The sequence below is a fragment of the Myiozetetes cayanensis genome, unplaced genomic scaffold (genome assembly GCF_022539395.1).
Source record: "Myiozetetes cayanensis isolate MyiCay16 unplaced genomic scaffold, myiCay2020 scf2-11, whole genome shotgun sequence".
Lineage (NCBI taxonomy): Eukaryota > Metazoa > Chordata > Aves > Passeriformes > Tyrannidae > Myiozetetes > Myiozetetes cayanensis.
Window position 1 is genome coordinate 29,743,130 of NW_026087411.1, and position 19,127 is coordinate 29,762,256.

Genomic DNA, 19,127 nt, shown 5'->3' on the forward strand with positions numbered 1-19,127 from the left:
CGTCGAAAACGAGAAATTACGCTGAACCTGCCGGCACGAGGGAAAAAGCAAAATAAAACTGAGCGACGCTACCCCTTTTTCCCCTGACTTAAGGGAAAACACGGTCGGCAACGCAGGGCTCCGGGCGCAGGGACCAGCCATGCTCTAGGAGCACATGGCCGGGACCTGGCTCCCCTCTCGGCCCCCACACGGGCTCCCGGCGGTCGTGCGGGCAAGGCGGGAAGAGGGGAGGTCGCAGCCCCGCTCCCCTTCCCCTGGGTGGCCCCTGGAGGGCGGGCGCTGGCCGTACCCCACCGCCGCTCTCCCGCTCCGCGGGGACCGCCCGTCCCTCGCCACGGGCCGGCTCCGGGAGCGCCCGGGGCGCCCCGCCGGCCTTTCCCCCGGCGGCGGCCCCGCATGCGCGGGCGGGAGGGGAGAGGAAGCGGGAGAGCACCAGATTCAAATCGCTGCTGAGGGAGGGAGGGAGGGGAGAGAACGGGGGGAAGGAGACAGCTGAGGGGAGTGGAGCGGAGCGAAGCGGAGGAGGGAGGAGAGAGGAGAAGAGAGTGGGAGGGGAGTGTGGAAGACTAAGGGAACGCGGCAGAAGCCGGGAGAGGAGGCACGGCGGACAGCGCGGGCAGGCAGAGCTGTCAGGGGAAGGACAGGGCTGCCTCGGGCACCCACGGCCGCAGCGCGGGGCAGCCGCCCCGGCCCGCCCGCTCGCCGCGCTCCGCCCGCCCGCCCTCTGTCCCTCCCGCCGGCACCATGGTGGATAGGGGCCCTTTGCTGACCTCGGCCATCATCTTCTACCTGTCCATTGGGGCCGCGATCTTTGAGGTGCTGGAGGAGCCCCACTGGCGCTCGGCTGCCGACGACTACAAGCGGCAGAAGACGGAGCTACTCAAGCAGTTCCCTTGCTTGGGCCAGGAGGGGCTGGACAAGATCCTGCAGGTACAGTGGGTGCCGCCGGGGCGGGGGCCGGGGCCGGGGGTGCCGGGCGGCAGCAGCAGCAGGTGCTGCCGGGCGCCCCGGAGCGGAAAATCCCGCGCCCGCGGGCGGGCAGGGAAACCAGCCGGCTCCCGGCAGAGCCCGACCGCGTCTGTGCCTTCACAAAGCACGGTGCCGAAAAACTGTCCCTCGAGCGGGAGCGTAGGAAAACCTCTTAATCGTTCCTAACTTTTTTAATGATAGAGCCAGTAAATGGGTCCGCGTTTCCTTCCCTGTGCCCCCGAGTGCTGAAGGAGCACAGGGCTGGTTTCGGTGCCGGCTGGCCGGCCCGGGGTGCCCGCCCGGAGCGCGCTCCCGCCAGCCCAACCCGCGCCCGTGAATGCGGCTCTTGTTGTAGCACCCGGGGTGGTTCCTTCTGCCTCAATGAATGGTGTGTTGCGGGGAAGGGAAAGTGAAGCCAAGTGTCTCGATCCTCTTATGTTTGGTCTGATTTTCTTCTCCTCTTTTTTTTTTTTTCCCCCCTTCCCTTACTTAAATGCTGAAGAGGTGCCTGGGGGTCTCGGAGGTCAGTCGGGGTAACTGGGGGAAAGGGTGCAGGGTTCGCATGGAGGGATGCTCGCAACTCTTGCGCTGTTATACTTCAGGAAACTCACTTCTTTCTAAACCGTAAGGAGCTGATAATCGTCCTGCCTCGCTCACCTGGCAGAATGTCTCTTCAAAACTAATTATAATCGATAACATGTATAAATTCCGAGAGCAGTATAAACTTGGTTAGTGCCTTTTTATGGATGTGGTATCTGTTAAAAAGTGGTGGCAAGCAATGGCGAACCACGAAAAGCAGGCTATACCCGGATATGTGGGGCTCTACTGGTGAGAATGAATCATTTGGGACTTTATTTCAGAAATGTTTATACGAGTAAATCTTCTGTTCATTGTGTTTTGGATTGTTTTTAAAAAAGTATATTATTTTATTTTGAAATTCATTAAAAGTCCGTTAAAATGCTAAAGTACAAAAGAATTGAAAAGTGGCTCATTAGTTCTCTTGGTGTAATCGATACAGTGTTGGCTTAGAAGAGTATGGGCTCCTGATCCTAAAAGTTTGTGGTTTAAGTTCTCTTTCTTCAGTTGGTGGCTGCCTTCTGTCTGTTTCAGATAGCAGAGCTTTCTGGTGGTAGTGTCCTTATTGTTACCATCTTAGGACCCTGTTAAGTGTGTATTTGTGGTATAAAGTAGAACAGGTGGATGGAGGCTTGAAACTATTAAGGGATGTTGGAAAATTAAAGATGTGCTATGCGTTTTGAGTATGCTTTTGCTGTTCTGGAATCTTAATGAAATCTTACTCTAGGTTATACCTCAAACCTGTTTTAAAGTCCTCAGGAGAAAAACTTCATTTGGATTGGATGTGCATGAAGGCTGGCATGCTTAACTTGCTGCAGACATAATGCAAAATCTATGTTCTGCCTCAATTTAGGATGAAATTCATGTTATGAGCGAATCATTAGTACTCTTTTCCCCCCTCCCCCCCTCCATGATCCCTATCACAATTAATTCTGAAGTGGCAGAAAAATTTCTTAAAATACAGGATGACAATGAAAAAATGTTGAGAGCCTTTCCTCTTCAGTATGTGTTAGCTCCTAGTGATGGTCTCATATTCATGTGGTTTGAGTTTTGCCTCTGTACTACTTCCAATCATATCCTACTTTCCATGTCCACTCGTGCTGGTCTGATGATCCCTCGTAGATATTCTGTTGTTGTCCTAACCTCAATTTAGCTAAAATGTAAGTCTTACTTTGCCTTTATTTCGCTCTTAATGGTTACTGGAAACTTTAATGCCTGCTTTCTTTCAGAGTTGTAGTTTTGCTCCTGTTCTTATTCAACTTCTATTTGAGAAGTGATGGGAAGTGGTGGAGTGGCATTTCTGACAGAAAAATGGCATGGGGAAATCTAACCTAGATGAAGCTAACTGTGATGGGAGAAATCATGTAAGGGCATCAGGATTCTGTCCTGAGTAAGTTGTAAAGCATATCAGAAATTGTCTTGGTCCTTTCTCACTATCAGAATTGCTTCTGTTGGGTTCTGCTGAATCTTTAAAACATTACTAACATCTGTTCTCTTTCACAAATCTTGATCATTCCCATATTAAACCTTCAAATTTATTCTCTTGTGATAAATCCAGAATGTTGCTGATTTGAAAATGGGCACTTAATGCCCCCTGTGCCCACTTTTGTCTTGTTCCCTTGGAGCCTCTTCCTCTAGCCTCTTCCATGAATTCCTTCAACTTGTTCTTGGGGTTTTGCATGGTTAACTAATTTCTATGCTGTTGTGGTTTTGTTTGTTTGTTTGTTGTGAGGGTTTTTGTTGTTTTGTTTTGTTTTTTTAACAAATGGCTTCATCTTGGAGCCTTTTCTTTCACTCTGCTTTTGGTTTCTACTGACACTCATGTCACTCTACAGAGCGACATTGAGCTTTGCTGTTATTTCACCGATGTTCTTTTTAATATCCCCATTTAAAACACACTGGATAAATTTCTTCAATAACTATCATAATTTTTTTTAGAATTTTAAATGGTTGTTAGTAAAATGCAAGGATGCCAAGGAATGTTCAAGTTGAACTAACAATACCAATTTTGTTTCCAGGAGCAGCCTGGAAGGTGACAAGGACTGACTTATTCAGAGACCGGTCTCTCTGCTGCCCTTGTTCCCCACCCAGGTTAGCTCGCGTGTTCCTTTGACACTAATTTTAGCTGTAAGTGCAATGGAAACTCTGTGTGGAATGACTACAAAACTAGATCTGTAGTATTAATCTGAAGCACTTAAAAAGGCAAGTAGATCATCAGCACAGATTCGCACTTAACATACGGACTGGTATCTCTATACCAACAGTTCAAGTGACTACAAAGTGAGTTGTATACAGTGAAATACTGTCTAAAGTTTGTATTCTGTAATAAAAAATTCACAGTGTATTGCAGTAGAAATACACTACAATAAATGTTTACTGAAATGTATTTAACACACTTTCAGAAATCTACAAGCAGAGTATTGTAGGATATGCTAAAAAGAAAGCCTTTTTCCCCAATCCCAAGAAATGCCTTAAAATAAACTAGTTTAAAAACAGCTTTTAGAAGTCTCTTGTGTGAAGAATCCATTTGCTTTTGATTGTTGTGAGTACCATATTACTTACCATAACTATAAGAGGTAAAGAAAGTACTTAAACAATCTTGGAGCAATGCTACATAGACCCTGATTTTAAAGGTGACTCACTCTGGGCAGTGTATAGGCTGGTTGCTGCCTGCCCATGTTCTTCTGGGTAAAGGTGATTGATCAAATGAAAATGTGGCTGAGATGTTTCACATGGCAGTTTATTTAAGCTTCCAAAGACCCTCAAACACAACTTTGTATTGACACAAGGAACTGTGTAATCTCTCCTCACTAGGTACAATTGCTTTGGAAAAGAAATGTCTCATAACTCTGTGGAATATCTGCAAAAATTAACATTTTTCATATTGATGTCATGGCACTATATTGTCATTGTAGAATCTTAAAAGTACTGTAATACCTTTGTCTGTTGATAAAATTCTATGGCTTGTCATTGCCGCTTGTTTCAGTGGCCCTGAGTCCTGGGGCTCTTTAGGAAGGGGGGTACAAAGCAGAGATCCACAGTGAAGACACCTTTGCTTACCCTGCTGTAGGAATAAGTTTTGAAGACCAAAGCAAATGTAAGGTGATTCAGTCATTTCCCTCTTCTCCAGCTCCTTACTTTTACTCTTTATTGCTCCATCCTGATTGTGAAACATCAGCTTAATGATAAAGGAGCTATTCATGCAAGGAGGTGCCCTCTCGACCCTCATGTCCATATTCACATGAGCAAAGGTTTGCCAACCCTGGGCCACGTCTTATTTACTAGGAAATCTTTTACTGGCCTGCTATGGTCATCAAAAAATTAAATGCTTGCCACTGATAAACATGAAGGCTGGTGAAAAGAAAGGGAAGAATTTGAAGATGAGTGAAAATGGTTACTTTCAAAACAGCAATAAAATGAAAAGAGAAACTGCTGGCTCTCTTCAGGGGAAACAGACAAACATACTGAGTATGAGAAGAAATAGTTGAGGTCTTTATTTGAAAAGCATACATGACTCTAAACAGGCCTGAAAGACAACTTTAGAAATCTAAATGTTTAGACCTAAAGGCCAGTGCTGTGAACAAACATTTGGAAGACTTTTAAGGATAGCTGCTGTTGGGATATACATGGCACATGGTTCATGCTAAAGGAAATAACAATTAAGTGGATTAATAATAGTTCCCCCCCCCTGTTTTTTAAAACCAAAATGTCCTCTCCATTCACAAGTACCTACAGGTACATTTACAGGATTTTGGTTTGCATTTGAGTATGCTGAAAATTGCTTCTAGATTTGTATATTCTTGGAATTTGTCTGTTTGATTATGAAAATCTAAAATATTCTCTGATTCTGAGCATTGTTTCCCATCTTGCTTTACTTTCAAGTTTCTACCTCAAGGTTTAAATCTATGTGCAGTATTCTTGAGAGTGTTTGCAAACTGTAGTTTTCTTAAAAACTTGAACTAGGTTTTAAATGCTCTTTGTTAGTTCAAAATTTAATAGAGATGAGGGCTTTTGCTTACATTTTGTATAGTGGGGTTTTTTCAACCTAAAGTTTATAAGGGCATATTTTTCGTAATCTCTCTCTTCCTCTAGACTTACTTGAATTTGTTGGTTTGATCTCTTAACTTCCTGATCCCTTCCATGGAAGGTCTTGATTGTGGGGTAGATAAATAGGGGTCTGAATTCATTAGCTGGAATGCCAGTTGACTTCCCCCTTTCAAAAGACTAAGCCATTTTCATAGGCTTAACAAAGTAAAGCTGAGCATCTATCAGACAAGGACAAGTGACTGCTAATGAAATATCTTTAGCAGCAAAATTGTTAATAACTACATCTAATAGCTCTCATATAAAAACTTGACAGTGTAAGTTAAAGCTTATGCCTGAAAACAGCTATTGCTAGATTTGTCAAATTTATGTCTTGAATTATGCATCCTCTAAGGTCAGCAGGGATGAACTGATATTAAAAGGTAGGACCACTGTCCACAGCTGACTAAGTTGTCCCAGAGTATGAGTTATGGATATTGCCACTGCAGCAGTAGGAGAAGAGAACTGAGGACAGGCAGCACAGAATCCCAGAGTAAATTAGGCTGGAAAAGACTTTTGAGATCGAGTCCAGCCTTTGACCAAATACCATGTCAACTAGACCATGACACTAAGTGCCACATGCAGTCATTTCTTGAACGCCTTCAGGGATGATGACACCACCACCTCCCTGGGCAGTCCTTTTCAATGCTTAACAACCCTTTCTGTGAAGAAATTCCTCCTTATGTCCAACTCCATTACCCCACAGCTTTGCTCTGTGAGTTTCTACACATAAAATCACATGTAAGCAGGCATGCTTTTCTGTTGTGTTTTCTTTTTTTTCCCTTTTTCCCTGTTTAACCATTAAATTGTTTGAACTTTCTTAGAACATAGTTAAACAAAGCTGATAGCGCATGCACTGCAACTCTGTCTACCGATGGAGCAATAGTAATCGATCAGAAGTTATAATTTTCCTGCTATGGTGCTTTTCCTTTTTCCTGTTACGGACTTAATTCTTGAGTGTTTCTAGTATGTTGTCCTTCTGTTACCTTAGAACTGAATGTTTGTGTTACCTTCTGCTACTAGGTGTGTTTTTTGGCAGGCTCTGCTCTTGAGACCATGGCATGCAAGTGGATTTGCAAGTTACCAAGAGCCTGTTGTCCTAAAATATCTTGGAACCTCTGCTTTGGTTCATACTGTATATATGGTTATTGCAAGATACCTTCTGTAGCCAGTGAAGGTACAGTGTAATGATGACTTCGTAAAGATTTCCTTTTTTCAAACAAATTGTTGGTTTTGCTATTAAAACGAATTAAACATAATTAATTGTTTTGCTTTTCTTTCAATGCTGCTGACTTTCAGAACAGTTGTATTCCTTGCTGGTACTGCAAGTAGATGTCAACACAGTAACAGACAACCAGAAGCAAGCTGAGGACAAGTGGCAGTCAATAATCCGATCAGCTGGGGAGCAAAGGAGAATGCTTTTGCACTTTGGTGCTATAGACCTGTTGATCATAGTGCCTGTGATTTGCAGGGGTTTTATTTTGTCCTGGCTCCCGTGTGACCGCTGAACATGTAGTTAAATTTCTTCATGGAGTATGTCTTTAAGTTTTGCTCAGTCTGCTCTGTAGTATGTAACAGAATGTGGTAACAGGACAGCCTGAAGAATTGCATTCTTTAGTTAAATTAAAAGGCCACTGTGGTCACACCTGAAGCATCTATGCTGCTGCAGACATCCTTAGGAGAGCCACACTTAAAGGCAGATTGAACCTTTAAAATTTAGCATGCAAGATGCACTCTGCATTTTTACTAGCTCTACCTACTGAAGGGATGGTTTAGGCTTGAGGGCGTAACTTTGTCTTCTTTTATTTCCTGTCTTTGTTCTGGTTGAGGTCCCTCATCAGCATTTCTTGTTCTAGCATTACTAGATCTTTTCTTTAAAGCACCAGGGAACTTCAGGCTGGTTGGTTGTTTCCTGTGTATGCCCATGTTATTTTATCATGCCTTTATATAAGAGTTCTTAGACTTTACTCTGTTAGTTATGTGCTTACCAACATTTGAATTGTAGGCAGAAGAGATCCCTCCTAGGCATGCCTTGCCCTAGTAACTCTACGTACAGTCAAATCAGCAAGGAAGTTATTTCTCTTTTTTTTTTTTTCCCCCTGCATTGTGTTGTGTGAACTCAAGTGAATCACAGGCACTCTTAGGTGCAAAATAGCTTTTGAAATGTTTTAAAATCAAACTTCATACACTGTTTTCTTAACAGAAAGAAATGTGAGTAATAAAAAGGGAGTAGGAAATTAATAACAGTTTGTGCATGATAGCCTCTGTAGCCTCTATTGAATCTGAAATCAATTTTCTAACCATACGTGCATCTGTAGTGTTTTTTACGATGGGTCTATTTTTCAACCCCTGTTGTGTGATCAGTAATCCTACAGAGTGGCTGATCTGTAGCAATGTTTCTGCCTTAATGAAAAGGTAGACACGGATTGTGATTGAGCAAACTGGTAAATATGAAATTGACTTTGTTCTGTGCCGGCATCTTGCAGATATTGTGTAAGCAGGTTCCAACTGCCGAGAAACAAAACCCAGACCTGTGTGCCTCTTTGAGGTTGCAACAGGTGCCAAAATGTCCCAGTTGCACCTATCACAGGTCTCTGAACTCTGGTCCTTCTTAACAACAAAGATGACAGTTAACATTTGTTTGGACTGCAAAGAAAATCATAAGATGGTTAAAACTGGCAGTGAGTGAGTGATAGCTGATGGAACTTGAAGATAATTCCAGAAAGAGTTGTGAAGGTTCTGAGGTGGAAAGCACAGATATGATTACAGTATTTTTGGTGGCTTGGGTAACATAGCACATTAATCAGTGATGACTTCTCTGTGTGACCTCCAAATGCTCATATTGCTGCTTCTCTTTGCTACCCCCAACCCACTCCAAAGGAGTAAAAAAGCTTTGAAGAATCATGTGTGGTCCCTTGCTAGAGAAACAGCAGCTTAAGAATTTTAGTTCTCACCCATGAGGGGAGTAAGGTTGGTGAGTCTCCTCCAGACAACAAAGAAACAGGAGAGGTGTTTGGAGCCAAGCAACTGTATAAAGAGAAGGGGTCTAACCAAGCTTACTGGTCATACCAACTTCTCCCTTGGCTTCCTGTGTCATACCCTTAGTCTGGCTGGAATCCTCAACCTACCACATGTTCAGCTGTTTCACTTGTTGTTAACCAGCTTCAGACTGTAATGCAAATATGTTAAAATCAGGTTACATAGTTTACCTGTGATAACTTGCCACTTAAGTTAGAATTTCAACCTTCTGACCTGTCTAGGTGATGTGTAGGTGACTGCAGAATGACAGAGGGCAGTTCCTTAATCACCACTTGCCTTGTTGGCACAAAGGTTTTTTTAAGGGCATTGGAGTTTATGCTTTACTCTTTTTTATTTGTATTGGTGCAGTCTGAAAGCTTTTCACCTGTGTCACTACTAATTTGCCCTTTTAAAATAATATTTTCATGTTTCTTAATTTTTTTTCTTTTTTACAGCTTTTGGGGTGGAAGGCAGGAAAGGGAGAGGAAGAGTGAAAAACTTTGAAGTTGATGCTGTTGTAGCAGTAAACCTAATAGTCAGCTTTATTGTGTTTCTAAATTTGTTACAGTAATGCTAGATTTTCAGGTAGTGTCTTAACTGGAGTGTGACTGTAAGATAACTGTGCTTTTCATGAAGCTGCTACACAGTCTGCAAGGTCCCAAAGCTCTCAACTTGATTATTGAAATGAGCATAGATGTCTTTGTCTTAAATGGAAGCAAAATATAGGTCCCACTTTGAGAGTACGTTGGATTTATTTTCATGTGTTTTAATAATGCTTGTTCGGCTCTGCTGCCATTAGACAGTTGGTTATTTGGACAGACATCCTCGTAGATGGCTGCTTCTTGTTTCCTAGTGGAGAAATACTGCAATAAAGTAGTTTCACACTAGACAATTGACTAGGTGCTTTCAGCTCAATTCTGTGCACCTTAGGAAAACCATCCCGCTTACTTGACCTAACTGCAGCTTTCCTGTGGTTTTGATGACTCCCTTAGCATCTTGTATGCTGAGCAGCTTTTTAAGATTGAGGGTTCTCTACTTAGAAATGTGCAAGTGCTTCCTCTGTCTCAGCTTCTGAGAAGGTAATAGATGCCTGCTGAACAGCCAGAAAAGTCAGTTGCAGGAAATCCAGGCTAGGAAGGAGAAGTGTAACAAACAGAAGGCAGCAACTGTAGTGCTTCTGCCAGCTGATCCCTCTTCCCTTTAATGCAGTAGCAAGAAGATGACAAAGTGGTTTGACTTTCATACGTCCTCAGGGATGGGACGTATGAAGAGAAGTGACAGGGCAAGAATTTGGTAATTACCTGCCACACTGTACACTGCACTTCTTTGCCTTCAGCTTGTCTCAAACTGGTGTTCAGAGGAGACTGTATGGGAAATTTCATGAATCTGGAAGTGCTCATGGTCTTAAAGTTGAAAGCTTTTTCAGTTGACTAAGCTTACTTTTTGACTTATTCAAAACTCTTTCTGCAGGATATACACAATTACTTGTTTACTACTGGGTTTTGATCAGGAACTAAATGTGGTATGGGATGGAAAAGACTATTGAAGAATTATTGAAGGAGTCTCTGCTCTGCTGCCTGTTGGTTATTGGTTGGAAGCTCTCTTGGGAAGAAAGCCCTTTCTGTGTACTTAGTAGTATAGTGCTGAATGTATTAAAATAGTACAACCTTGTGTTCCAGTGCACGTGGTTGTGTGCGTGGTTTTTAATATTGTTCTACTCCTGCAGAAATGGGGTTTGTATGCTGACACAACTGTGTTTAAGAAATACTCTAATTCATAGCTGGTTCTTAGCAGCAAAGTAATGCTATTGCCCTAATTCACTCACCCAGAAGAAGAAAGAAGATAGACTAGGCGATCTGTACTATTACAGGTCTGAGAGTGTGTAGATCAGACAGTTTCCTAGCGCTTATCTTAGCTACTGATCGCACTTCTTTCTAACCTGAAGGAACTGTTTCTCTGTGTGTGAAAACATTTGTTCAGAGCAGCCTCCACTCTTTCCCCAGTCCTCCTCAAACATCAGTCGAGCTAATCTGGTGTTGAAGAGATTTATAGTAAGTAACATAAAAACATTTTGTTTCAGGTTAAGCCCTGGATAAAGCTGAATACATAGGAACAGAAATCTCAAAGCAAATAGCGTTTCTGTGGCAGATTTTTCCCTCTTGTAATGCCTCTTAACATAAACCCATCACCTTGCTTTTCATACAAAGCATCCTGTACATGTTGACATTGGAAGCCTGCCTTGCCCTGCCTACTCCTAATGCTGCCTGATGGAACGATACAGGGAGAGAGACCAGTGTGGTTGAGGTTATGTAAAGTTTTTGGTTGATCCTGGAAACCTTGTTGTTTGTTTGGCTTAACAATGTGAGTTAATAAAGGTACTTTCTAAAGAGTTAATAGCCAACAGTGTGTCTTTTTCTTGATCCTGTTCTGTAGTTCAAAAGTCTACTTGACTAAAATGTTGTTACAAGTAGTACCCTGCTCCACCTAAGTCTGATTACTTTCATTTTTTTGATTTGATGCTGTTGAGACAAATAAGATTTTTTTTTTTTTTAACTTAAGATAGGTTGTTAAATAGGAAATGAGGTGTGTGATTTACTAGCACACTTTGCAGCAGCTTCTAGCTTGTCTTCAGAGAAGCAAGACCTTTGAAGTCATATTGAAATCCAGGAGTGAAATACAAAAATGCTTGTGAAACCAAGTCTGCAACATTTCCTAGTGCCTAAGAAACAGTTTTTAGATTGTTCTAAAACAATGACTTTCTGTAAATTTCTTAATCTGAAGTTTATTTTAATGCATGACTAAATGAGAGAGAGTGTAGTATGCTTCTTAATTCAATGTTACTTTATGGTGCAATTCATTCACTGAGTTGAAAAGCTTATTTGGGCTTCTGTAAGCAAAGCTGTCAAGTTTGGATCACATGTGTTTTGACTTGTCCTAATTAACTATTCTTGTACACTGAAAGCACGGCGGGAGCAGGGGAAACTTCATTTTAGACTCAACTTCCTCATCTGCTTCTCTTGTGTAGTAGCAACACTTTTCTCTCCAACCCCTCTCCATCTAGTAAATTAATCTCAATAAACTGTTTTTATTGACAGTAGGATTGTTTTGGTTTCATTTATATCTGCTTAAATCAACTGCAACTAAACTGAAATATATTATTTTGGAAACTCAGTCTGCTGCATGGGTTACCATCTGCTTATGCAATCAGTACCACCTCTGTTGCAAGAGTCTCATGCAAACACTGTCTGGTTCTAACCCTGCCTAACACAGGTCACCAGCTGGTGTGAGGGCTTGATTAAACTCTTGACTCTTCTGCTTCCACTTTCTTATCTCTGAAATGGGGGCAACAGCATTTTCTAAAGCCCTTTGAAAGGGGAGTTGGCTACATTAGTCACCGTGTATGTATTCAGATAGGAAGTAAGCCTACTCTGCTATTATAGATTATTCCAATGCCTTAATTTCAGCTGATGCAACATAAAAGTTGTTGAAATACTTTTTCCTCATCCAAGACAAAATGTGTTCTAAGCCCTGAAATTTAAGCTGCATGAGTGAAAGCTATGAAATAGTCTAATAGGTATTATTTCTGAATGAGAATAATTAGAGGCTAACGAAAAGTTGGGACGCAGCATCTGCAGAACAGCTGCAGTTCTCATGCAGCAGTAACCTTTAGTTAATTTGTCTTCAAAACATGTCTATGTGGAACTTGGGAAAGTGAAAAGGAAACAGTTCTATTATTGTATTAATCAGAAGAGCAAGGGAATGCTGAATATGCTTTTCATCAAAATAGTTTATTAACTAGTTCATAAAACTGGAATCTAGTCCTGAAATTAATAGGGGAAAAATCTATATCAACTGTTAAATTCTGTAGTCATGATCTGTCAAAAAGCCAGATGCCTCTTCAAAACGGTTGGTATTTACATCCATTGCACATAACTTTATTTCTCCTTTCTATTTAAGCAGCATTAGTTCATTTAAGTAGAGGATCTGCAAGTATCATTAGTAGGTAAGCTTCAGCATTCAATTCTGCAATGACAAAGTTAACTTATTTGCTGAATTATGAGTTTCACTTATTATTTAACTCTGCAGAAAGCTACAAAAAGGAAATAACCTTGTTGATCTCTTTCCATTAATATCCCTCACATTGTTTGTCCTATGAATTATGACTTATAGGAAAATTACCTGTCCATGCTATACATTATACACAAGCAAGTCTTAAACAGTGCATGCTGTAAAAATATTGACATGCCTCCAAGAGGTTAATTTCCCTACAGATTAGAACTTTTTTTCCAGAGGAAACAGTAACACCTATTTGTTCTGCAGAATAGAATTAGAGTTTAGATTGTTCAAATTATTTTTTTTAATAGACTCTTACCACCTAAGTCTCACTTGGCTTTGTGTTTCATTCTAAAATAGAAGCTATCCCAAAACGTTGGGTGTTATTGCAGAATTAATTAATTCTCTCATCACAATAGTTTAGCCCTACTCTTCTTTTTTACAGATCTGGTCTTGAAGGTCATTAATCAAGCATGCTGTTAGCTAGTTGTTATGTTAAAGAGTGGGTTAGCAGCAGGATAGCAAGGGTTGGTAAAGAGGGAAAACTTTAATCATTCAATTGTAATGGTTCAATTTGCCAAAACCCCTCAAAATTCATCATATAGCAGCTTCAACTAACTGCTCAGTTTCTGATCAAACAGTGGCTTTAAGTTCACTTTTTAAGGGCTTGATTGCGTGCTTGATTTCATGGTATAGAAAGAGCAACAAGTATTTCCAAAGACCTGACTACTCAGTTTTTCTGTCAAGTCACACGAGCAATGCTGGCTTGGCCTCAACTTGCCTCAGTGAAGAAGAAGGGGTATGTGCTTGCAACCCTCTTTGGGCTGACCATCCTTCTGTGATTTTTTTTTCTTGAATTTACTGTGTGAAAAATGAAGCTTCAAACTTGGGGCATTCCTTTCAGGCAAGGTAGTTTGGGAAAGTGGTAGGGAGTTTCCATGAGGATGGAGAAAAATGCAAAACACAGAACTCATTGCAGACCATGAAATCAATAAGCATTATCCAAATCACGTCTGGGCAGAGTACAGCAGGTTTCCACAAACACACATGTACACAATGTGAGGAGTTTTGAGAAAACACATATGTGTGTTTTGACTGAAAATGTCTTAAACTGCCTATTTTTAAAACACTGTTTTGTAAAATAAAGGCTTATTATGATGGAAAGCTGTAAAGATAAATGTAACTCTTGCTTTGCTTTTTACAAAACAAAAGAACGAGTGGTTTGGGTTGGAAGGGACCTCAAAGATCATCTAGTTCCAACCCTCCTGCCATGGACAGGGACACCTGCCACTACATCAGGTTGCTCAGATTAGGGTTCTGTTTCCATAGCTATTATGTTATGTCTGTAGCTGTAGACATAACACCCATCTGTAAACCTTCAGTAGAATAGCACTTGGTACAAGTAAGGAGTGCAACTTACCATTACAAAATCACTAATCTTGACTTGTACTTCTTTTAAATGAAGCCTTAAGATAAGGCTTCACAAAGTCAGTAGGGAAATGTATCCACTTTGTAGAACCACTCATATACTGAGTAAAGGAAATTAGATGTATCCTGTGTTGCTCAAACCCTACTTAAAGACCTTTCTAAACTTGTTAGAAGTCTGTCAGGAAGAAATATAAATCAAGCTGGTGCTGCAAAAGTGTTGGTGTTCTATTTATCAGTAGAATTGTTTCTTTCCAAGTAATCTGTTTTATTCTTTGCCATTTATCTCTCGCATGCTCTGCATCATGTTCATTCTTGAGGAAGAGCTCCTGCATGTCTTTAAATGGAGCCACAGAAAATGGTGAAAGTGTTTACCCTTTCTCACTACATCTCCTTCTCTCTTACTAAGAGGATTTTACTGTAGGACAAATATATGCTCCGCACTGCATAATAATAATAACAAGGGTTTCAGATCCAAAATCTTACTCTTAACACCATGTTGCAGAAGTATTTATGTTAGCTAAACCAATCACTGTTAATCTGGATCTTGGTTTAGGCAGGAAGGTTCCATATACACTACCATGCTGAATGCTTTGACTAACAATTACTGCGTAGTTGAGAACCTGATTTAATTTGCATCTTAATTTCACTCATACTTTTTTTTTTAAATGTTTTTTTATTCTTATACCAAACTGGGTTTTAGTTTAAATGACTTTTATTTGTGATCTTGCGTTATAGTTTCTGATATAGTGCAAAAGAGAGCAGTGCTGTCTTCTCTCACTCTTAATTTATTTTTGCAGTATAAATTGCTTATCTTTCTTCCCTAAATAAAATCGATGACAAAACCTACATTGCTATCAAGGGCAATGAGGTCCAATTTCAAGATGCAGAAGTTTTGGAACTCTCCTCTTATTTCAGACTAATTGAAGGAGGGATTCTGTTCGTAGCATAGACTGAAGTCTAGATAACTTTTAAACTGTATTTTGCTAGTCTGCTCTCATCAAAAGATGTAGTTGAACTAAGTCAGATGGTTCTCTTCTATGGGCAGGCACTTTATTGTTAAATCAACAGCAAGAATTTCCTGTAACCTTTTCCTGGAACTACTGTTTTTTTCTATTAATTTTCAGATATTGCAGAAGTTGGGAAGCTAGGAGGGTTAAGTTTGATCCCCACCCATTTGTTTGTCCCACAGGAGATAATCTGCTAGTTTTGTCAATGGGAATTATTCCCAGGATATCTACTATTAACTTTAAAGCTCTCAGCCTTTGTTCTCCATGCCAAGTACATTAAAAAAAAAAGTACCCTTGCATCTTGAGAAGCATCATGTCCTCAGGAAAGCTTTCTTGATTAGATTTATTACTCATCTGTATCTTTCCATGTAAAACTCAAGCATATCAATACGTTTTGTGAAGCTTGTGTTCACCTTGGAGGGAATGAAAACGTGGTGGTGCTAGTTATTAGTGCTGATAGAGCAGGTAGTCTTGCACTTGCACATTAATGCAATACTAAGACACTGTTTGTCTAAGTAGAAACAACCCTAAGGACTTGCTGCAGCAAGTGATCAGCATTTACAGCTATATGAACTACTAAACTGTTTGGCACATGAATGTCTGGTTTTAATTGGGAGGAGGTGGAATGTGTGCAGGGGAAAGTAAGGGAGAAAAATATTCAATATGTTGAATGCCGGCACTATTGAATCCCCAAGATTTTTATCCTCAAGTTGTATGTATCCTGTTTCATCCTGCTCATGCTTTGTCTAATTTTGATCATCTTTCCAAGCAGGGAATAGCTGGCAGAATTATTTGCCTTCTGTTTCCAAAAAATAATGTGGAATTAATTTGTCTGTAAACTCACCAATTGTTTCCACTGGACTGTGTCCTGAAGCTTCCACTCTCTTAAATATTAGGCATAATTAAATTTTTATGAGTCTTTCAGGTTCAAGCAAGTATAAAGATGGTTCTTTACATCTCCTCTAAATTAATGATTTATTGCATGACCTTCAGATAACAAACTAAAACCAGGGTAGAGCATGTATCTTTTAATTTGCATGTAAAAACCTTTCCCCCCTTCTTGTCTCTGTCTGATAAGACCTATGTCTGGATAATAAATTGAGATTGTGTTTGAAGAGCATAATTTGTGCTGCCCTATATGGGTTAATTAACAGATTGCCTTTCTAAAGAATCACTTAGTCTGGTTAAATTGTAATCAAAAAACAAGAAAACAGATGAGCACTTAAAAGTATGAAATTGCAAATGTTTCTGTCTGTGACAAGTGTGCGTTCTGCACCTTTATTCATTTTACCAGCTAGGAAGCATATTGAGTAAGAGAACACAGAGGCAAGAAGGTATGCTTGTGCCTGTAGCACTGTCTTTAGTGAGACTGTCCTTTCATGTTAAATTAAATCGATTATTTCCTCTCTTCCTTGCGTTATGAGTGATGGCAGTTATGGATTAATTAAGCTCCGTGCTTGGTTCCTGATACAAATTTATCATTTTAGCATTGTTCCCACACACACATTGCACTTGCAAAAAGGTAGAACAAAATTCAGGGAAAAACCTCCCTGAAATACGCAGATTTAAATTTGTCACTCTGCTCCTTTTGAGACTCAGTCCACTGAAGAACTTCCTAAATCGTTTAACAGGTGTGATTGGTGGTGTGTTGAAATAGTGATGCCAGAGAGAGGGTGAAAAAGTGCTATCTAATCACTGCCTGGGAGGAGGTGGGGGACAACTCTTTTCCACTTGGCATAACAGAAAGAAGGTATCTTCTTCAAAGTCAGGGCAGATTTTTAAGCCACTAGCCCAATAAAGATAGGGAGCTGTGACAGTATTTATTTGCAGTGGCATTGCATCCAAACACAAGTGCTTTTGAAAAAGTTCACCCACACACATTTTTGGGAGGTCGTGCAGTCTGTATGCAGTAGCACACTGGGGTGGGTTGACCCTGGCTGAGTGCCAGGCACTCACCAAAGCCGCTCTATTAGTCCCCTCTGCAACTGGACAGGGGAGAGAAAATACAGCAAAATGTTGATGAGTTAAGGACAGGGAGAGTTCACTTACTGATTACCATCAAGGGCAAAACACACTCAGCTTGGCGATATTAACTAAATTTATTACTAGATGTTAAAAACACCTTCCCTCTACCACTCCCTCCTTCTCAGGTTCTACCCCGTCCCCCCAGCTGCACAGGGAGACAGGGAATGGGGGTTATGGTCAGTTCGTGACAGATTGTTTCTGCTGCTGCTCAGAGAGAGGAGTTCTTCCCCTGCTCCAGCCTGGGGTTCCTCCCATGAGAGATAGTCCTGCACCAACTTCTCTAACAGCAGTCCATCCCAGAGGCAACAGTTCTTCATGAACTGTTCCAGTTTGGCCTGTTTTCCACTGGGTGCAGTCCTTCGGGCACAGCCTGCTCCAGCATGGGGCCCCCACAGGGCCACAAATCCTATCAGGAAAGCTGCTGTAGCGTGGCCTCCTCTCTCCATGGGTCCTCTGGTCCCTGTCAGGAGCCTGTTCCACCATAAGATTCCCGTAAGTTCACAGTCTCTTTTCATGCATCCACGTACTCTGGCGTGGGGTCCTGCATGGGCTGCAGGTGAGTCTCTGCTCTAGAGTTGACTGCTATGAGCTGTGGGGGCATAGTGCTTCACCATGGTCTGCACCACGAGCTGCAGGGGAACCTCTTGAGCACCTCCTCCTTCTCCTTGTCCACTGAATTTGGTATCTACATACTTGTTCCTCTCTCGTATTTTCACTCCTTTATTTTCTGGCCACAACTAGTTCTGTGCAATAACTTTTTAATCCCTTCTTAAATATGTTCTCACAGTGTCATTACCACCATTGGCCCAGCCTTGGCCAGTGGGGGGTTCATCCTAGAGCTGGCTGGCATTGTCTCTGTCAGACATGGGGTAACCTGGTAGCTTCTCAAAGAAGTCACCACTGTAGCCCCACTCTTTACCAATACCTGGCCACACAAACCCAATACATAACCTAACCAAAAGCAAGGACGCTATTGTTTAAATCCTTTTTGTGCATACAGGTTATGCTGGGATTGGGTAGTGTGAATTTTAAAAAGAACAGCTAACCTAATACAACTTAAGGTGCCAATAGGAATTCATTGGCTTATCCAACAAAGTCTTTTGCAGAGATATCTTTGAGCTAATGTTGAGCAGTTCCAGTTTGCTTTGGGATGTGTCAGTATTCTTTCTCAATTCTGAGCAATTCTAAATAAACCTCAGATGAAGCTGCCTCAGAATTATACTGAATAGTGAATATTTTAAAGTGTAAAAGTATGTGTATAGGATTAAGATGAGAATGTTTTCTAGGCCCTCTTCAAACTCAGTCATGTCCTTTGAAGGATATACACACTTTTTCCTTACAGCACAGTGAGGTAGTTATTTAGTCAAGAGTATTTTCCATCTGCTGAAGACCATTCTGTGTATCTCTGTGTTTGGTAGTATCTTGTCTTAAGTATCTTGTTTGGTGCTGTGATCTTCAGGCATTCTTACTAGACAGCCTGTTCTATGCTGGCTAATCAGTAAATTAAAAGGGATCTGGAGCTCTACTCTACAGTTTTCTTCATAGCATGTACTTAATTACTTTCACTGAAATCTCGTTTCAAAGTCCAGTAAAGGACAAGGTTTCGCACTCTGTGATTTATCCATGTAATAAAACTAGCAAACCTGCTTTAAAAAAAAATAAATAAAAGTGCTAGCCACATTGAAGTCTAGGAACAGTTATTTCCCCAAGACTTAAAAAGAAAAATTAATTGAGAATTCAAGACTAAGAAATACATTTAAAAACCCTTTTTGGATTGCTGGGTATTTTTTACAACTCTGATTGCTGTGTTCTAAATTAACAGCCACAAATGTTGTCTGTTTTTCTGTCTTGTTATATCACAAAACTATGCAAAGTGAAAACTGGGCATGTATTTACATGCATTCCATAAATATCAGGCTTAGATGTAGGGACAGATTTGTATGAAGTGGCATGTGCTGGAGGCTCAGT

The 19,127-nt window shown here is 41.0% G+C and overlaps 1 protein-coding gene across 1 annotated transcript in view; it reads left to right on the forward strand.

The window, feature by feature from the left end:
• Positions 1-554: 554 nt before the first annotated feature.
• The window catches only part of KCNK5 (potassium two pore domain channel subfamily K member 5), a 35,258-nt gene continuing 16,685 nt past the window's right edge, over positions 555-19,127 (forward strand). The window contains exon 1 of the mRNA XM_050316156.1: positions 555-930. Within this exon, the coding sequence (XP_050172113.1) occupies positions 745-930 (186 nt within the window). The 5' untranslated portion in view covers positions 555-744. The remainder of the gene's footprint in view (positions 931-19,127) is intronic.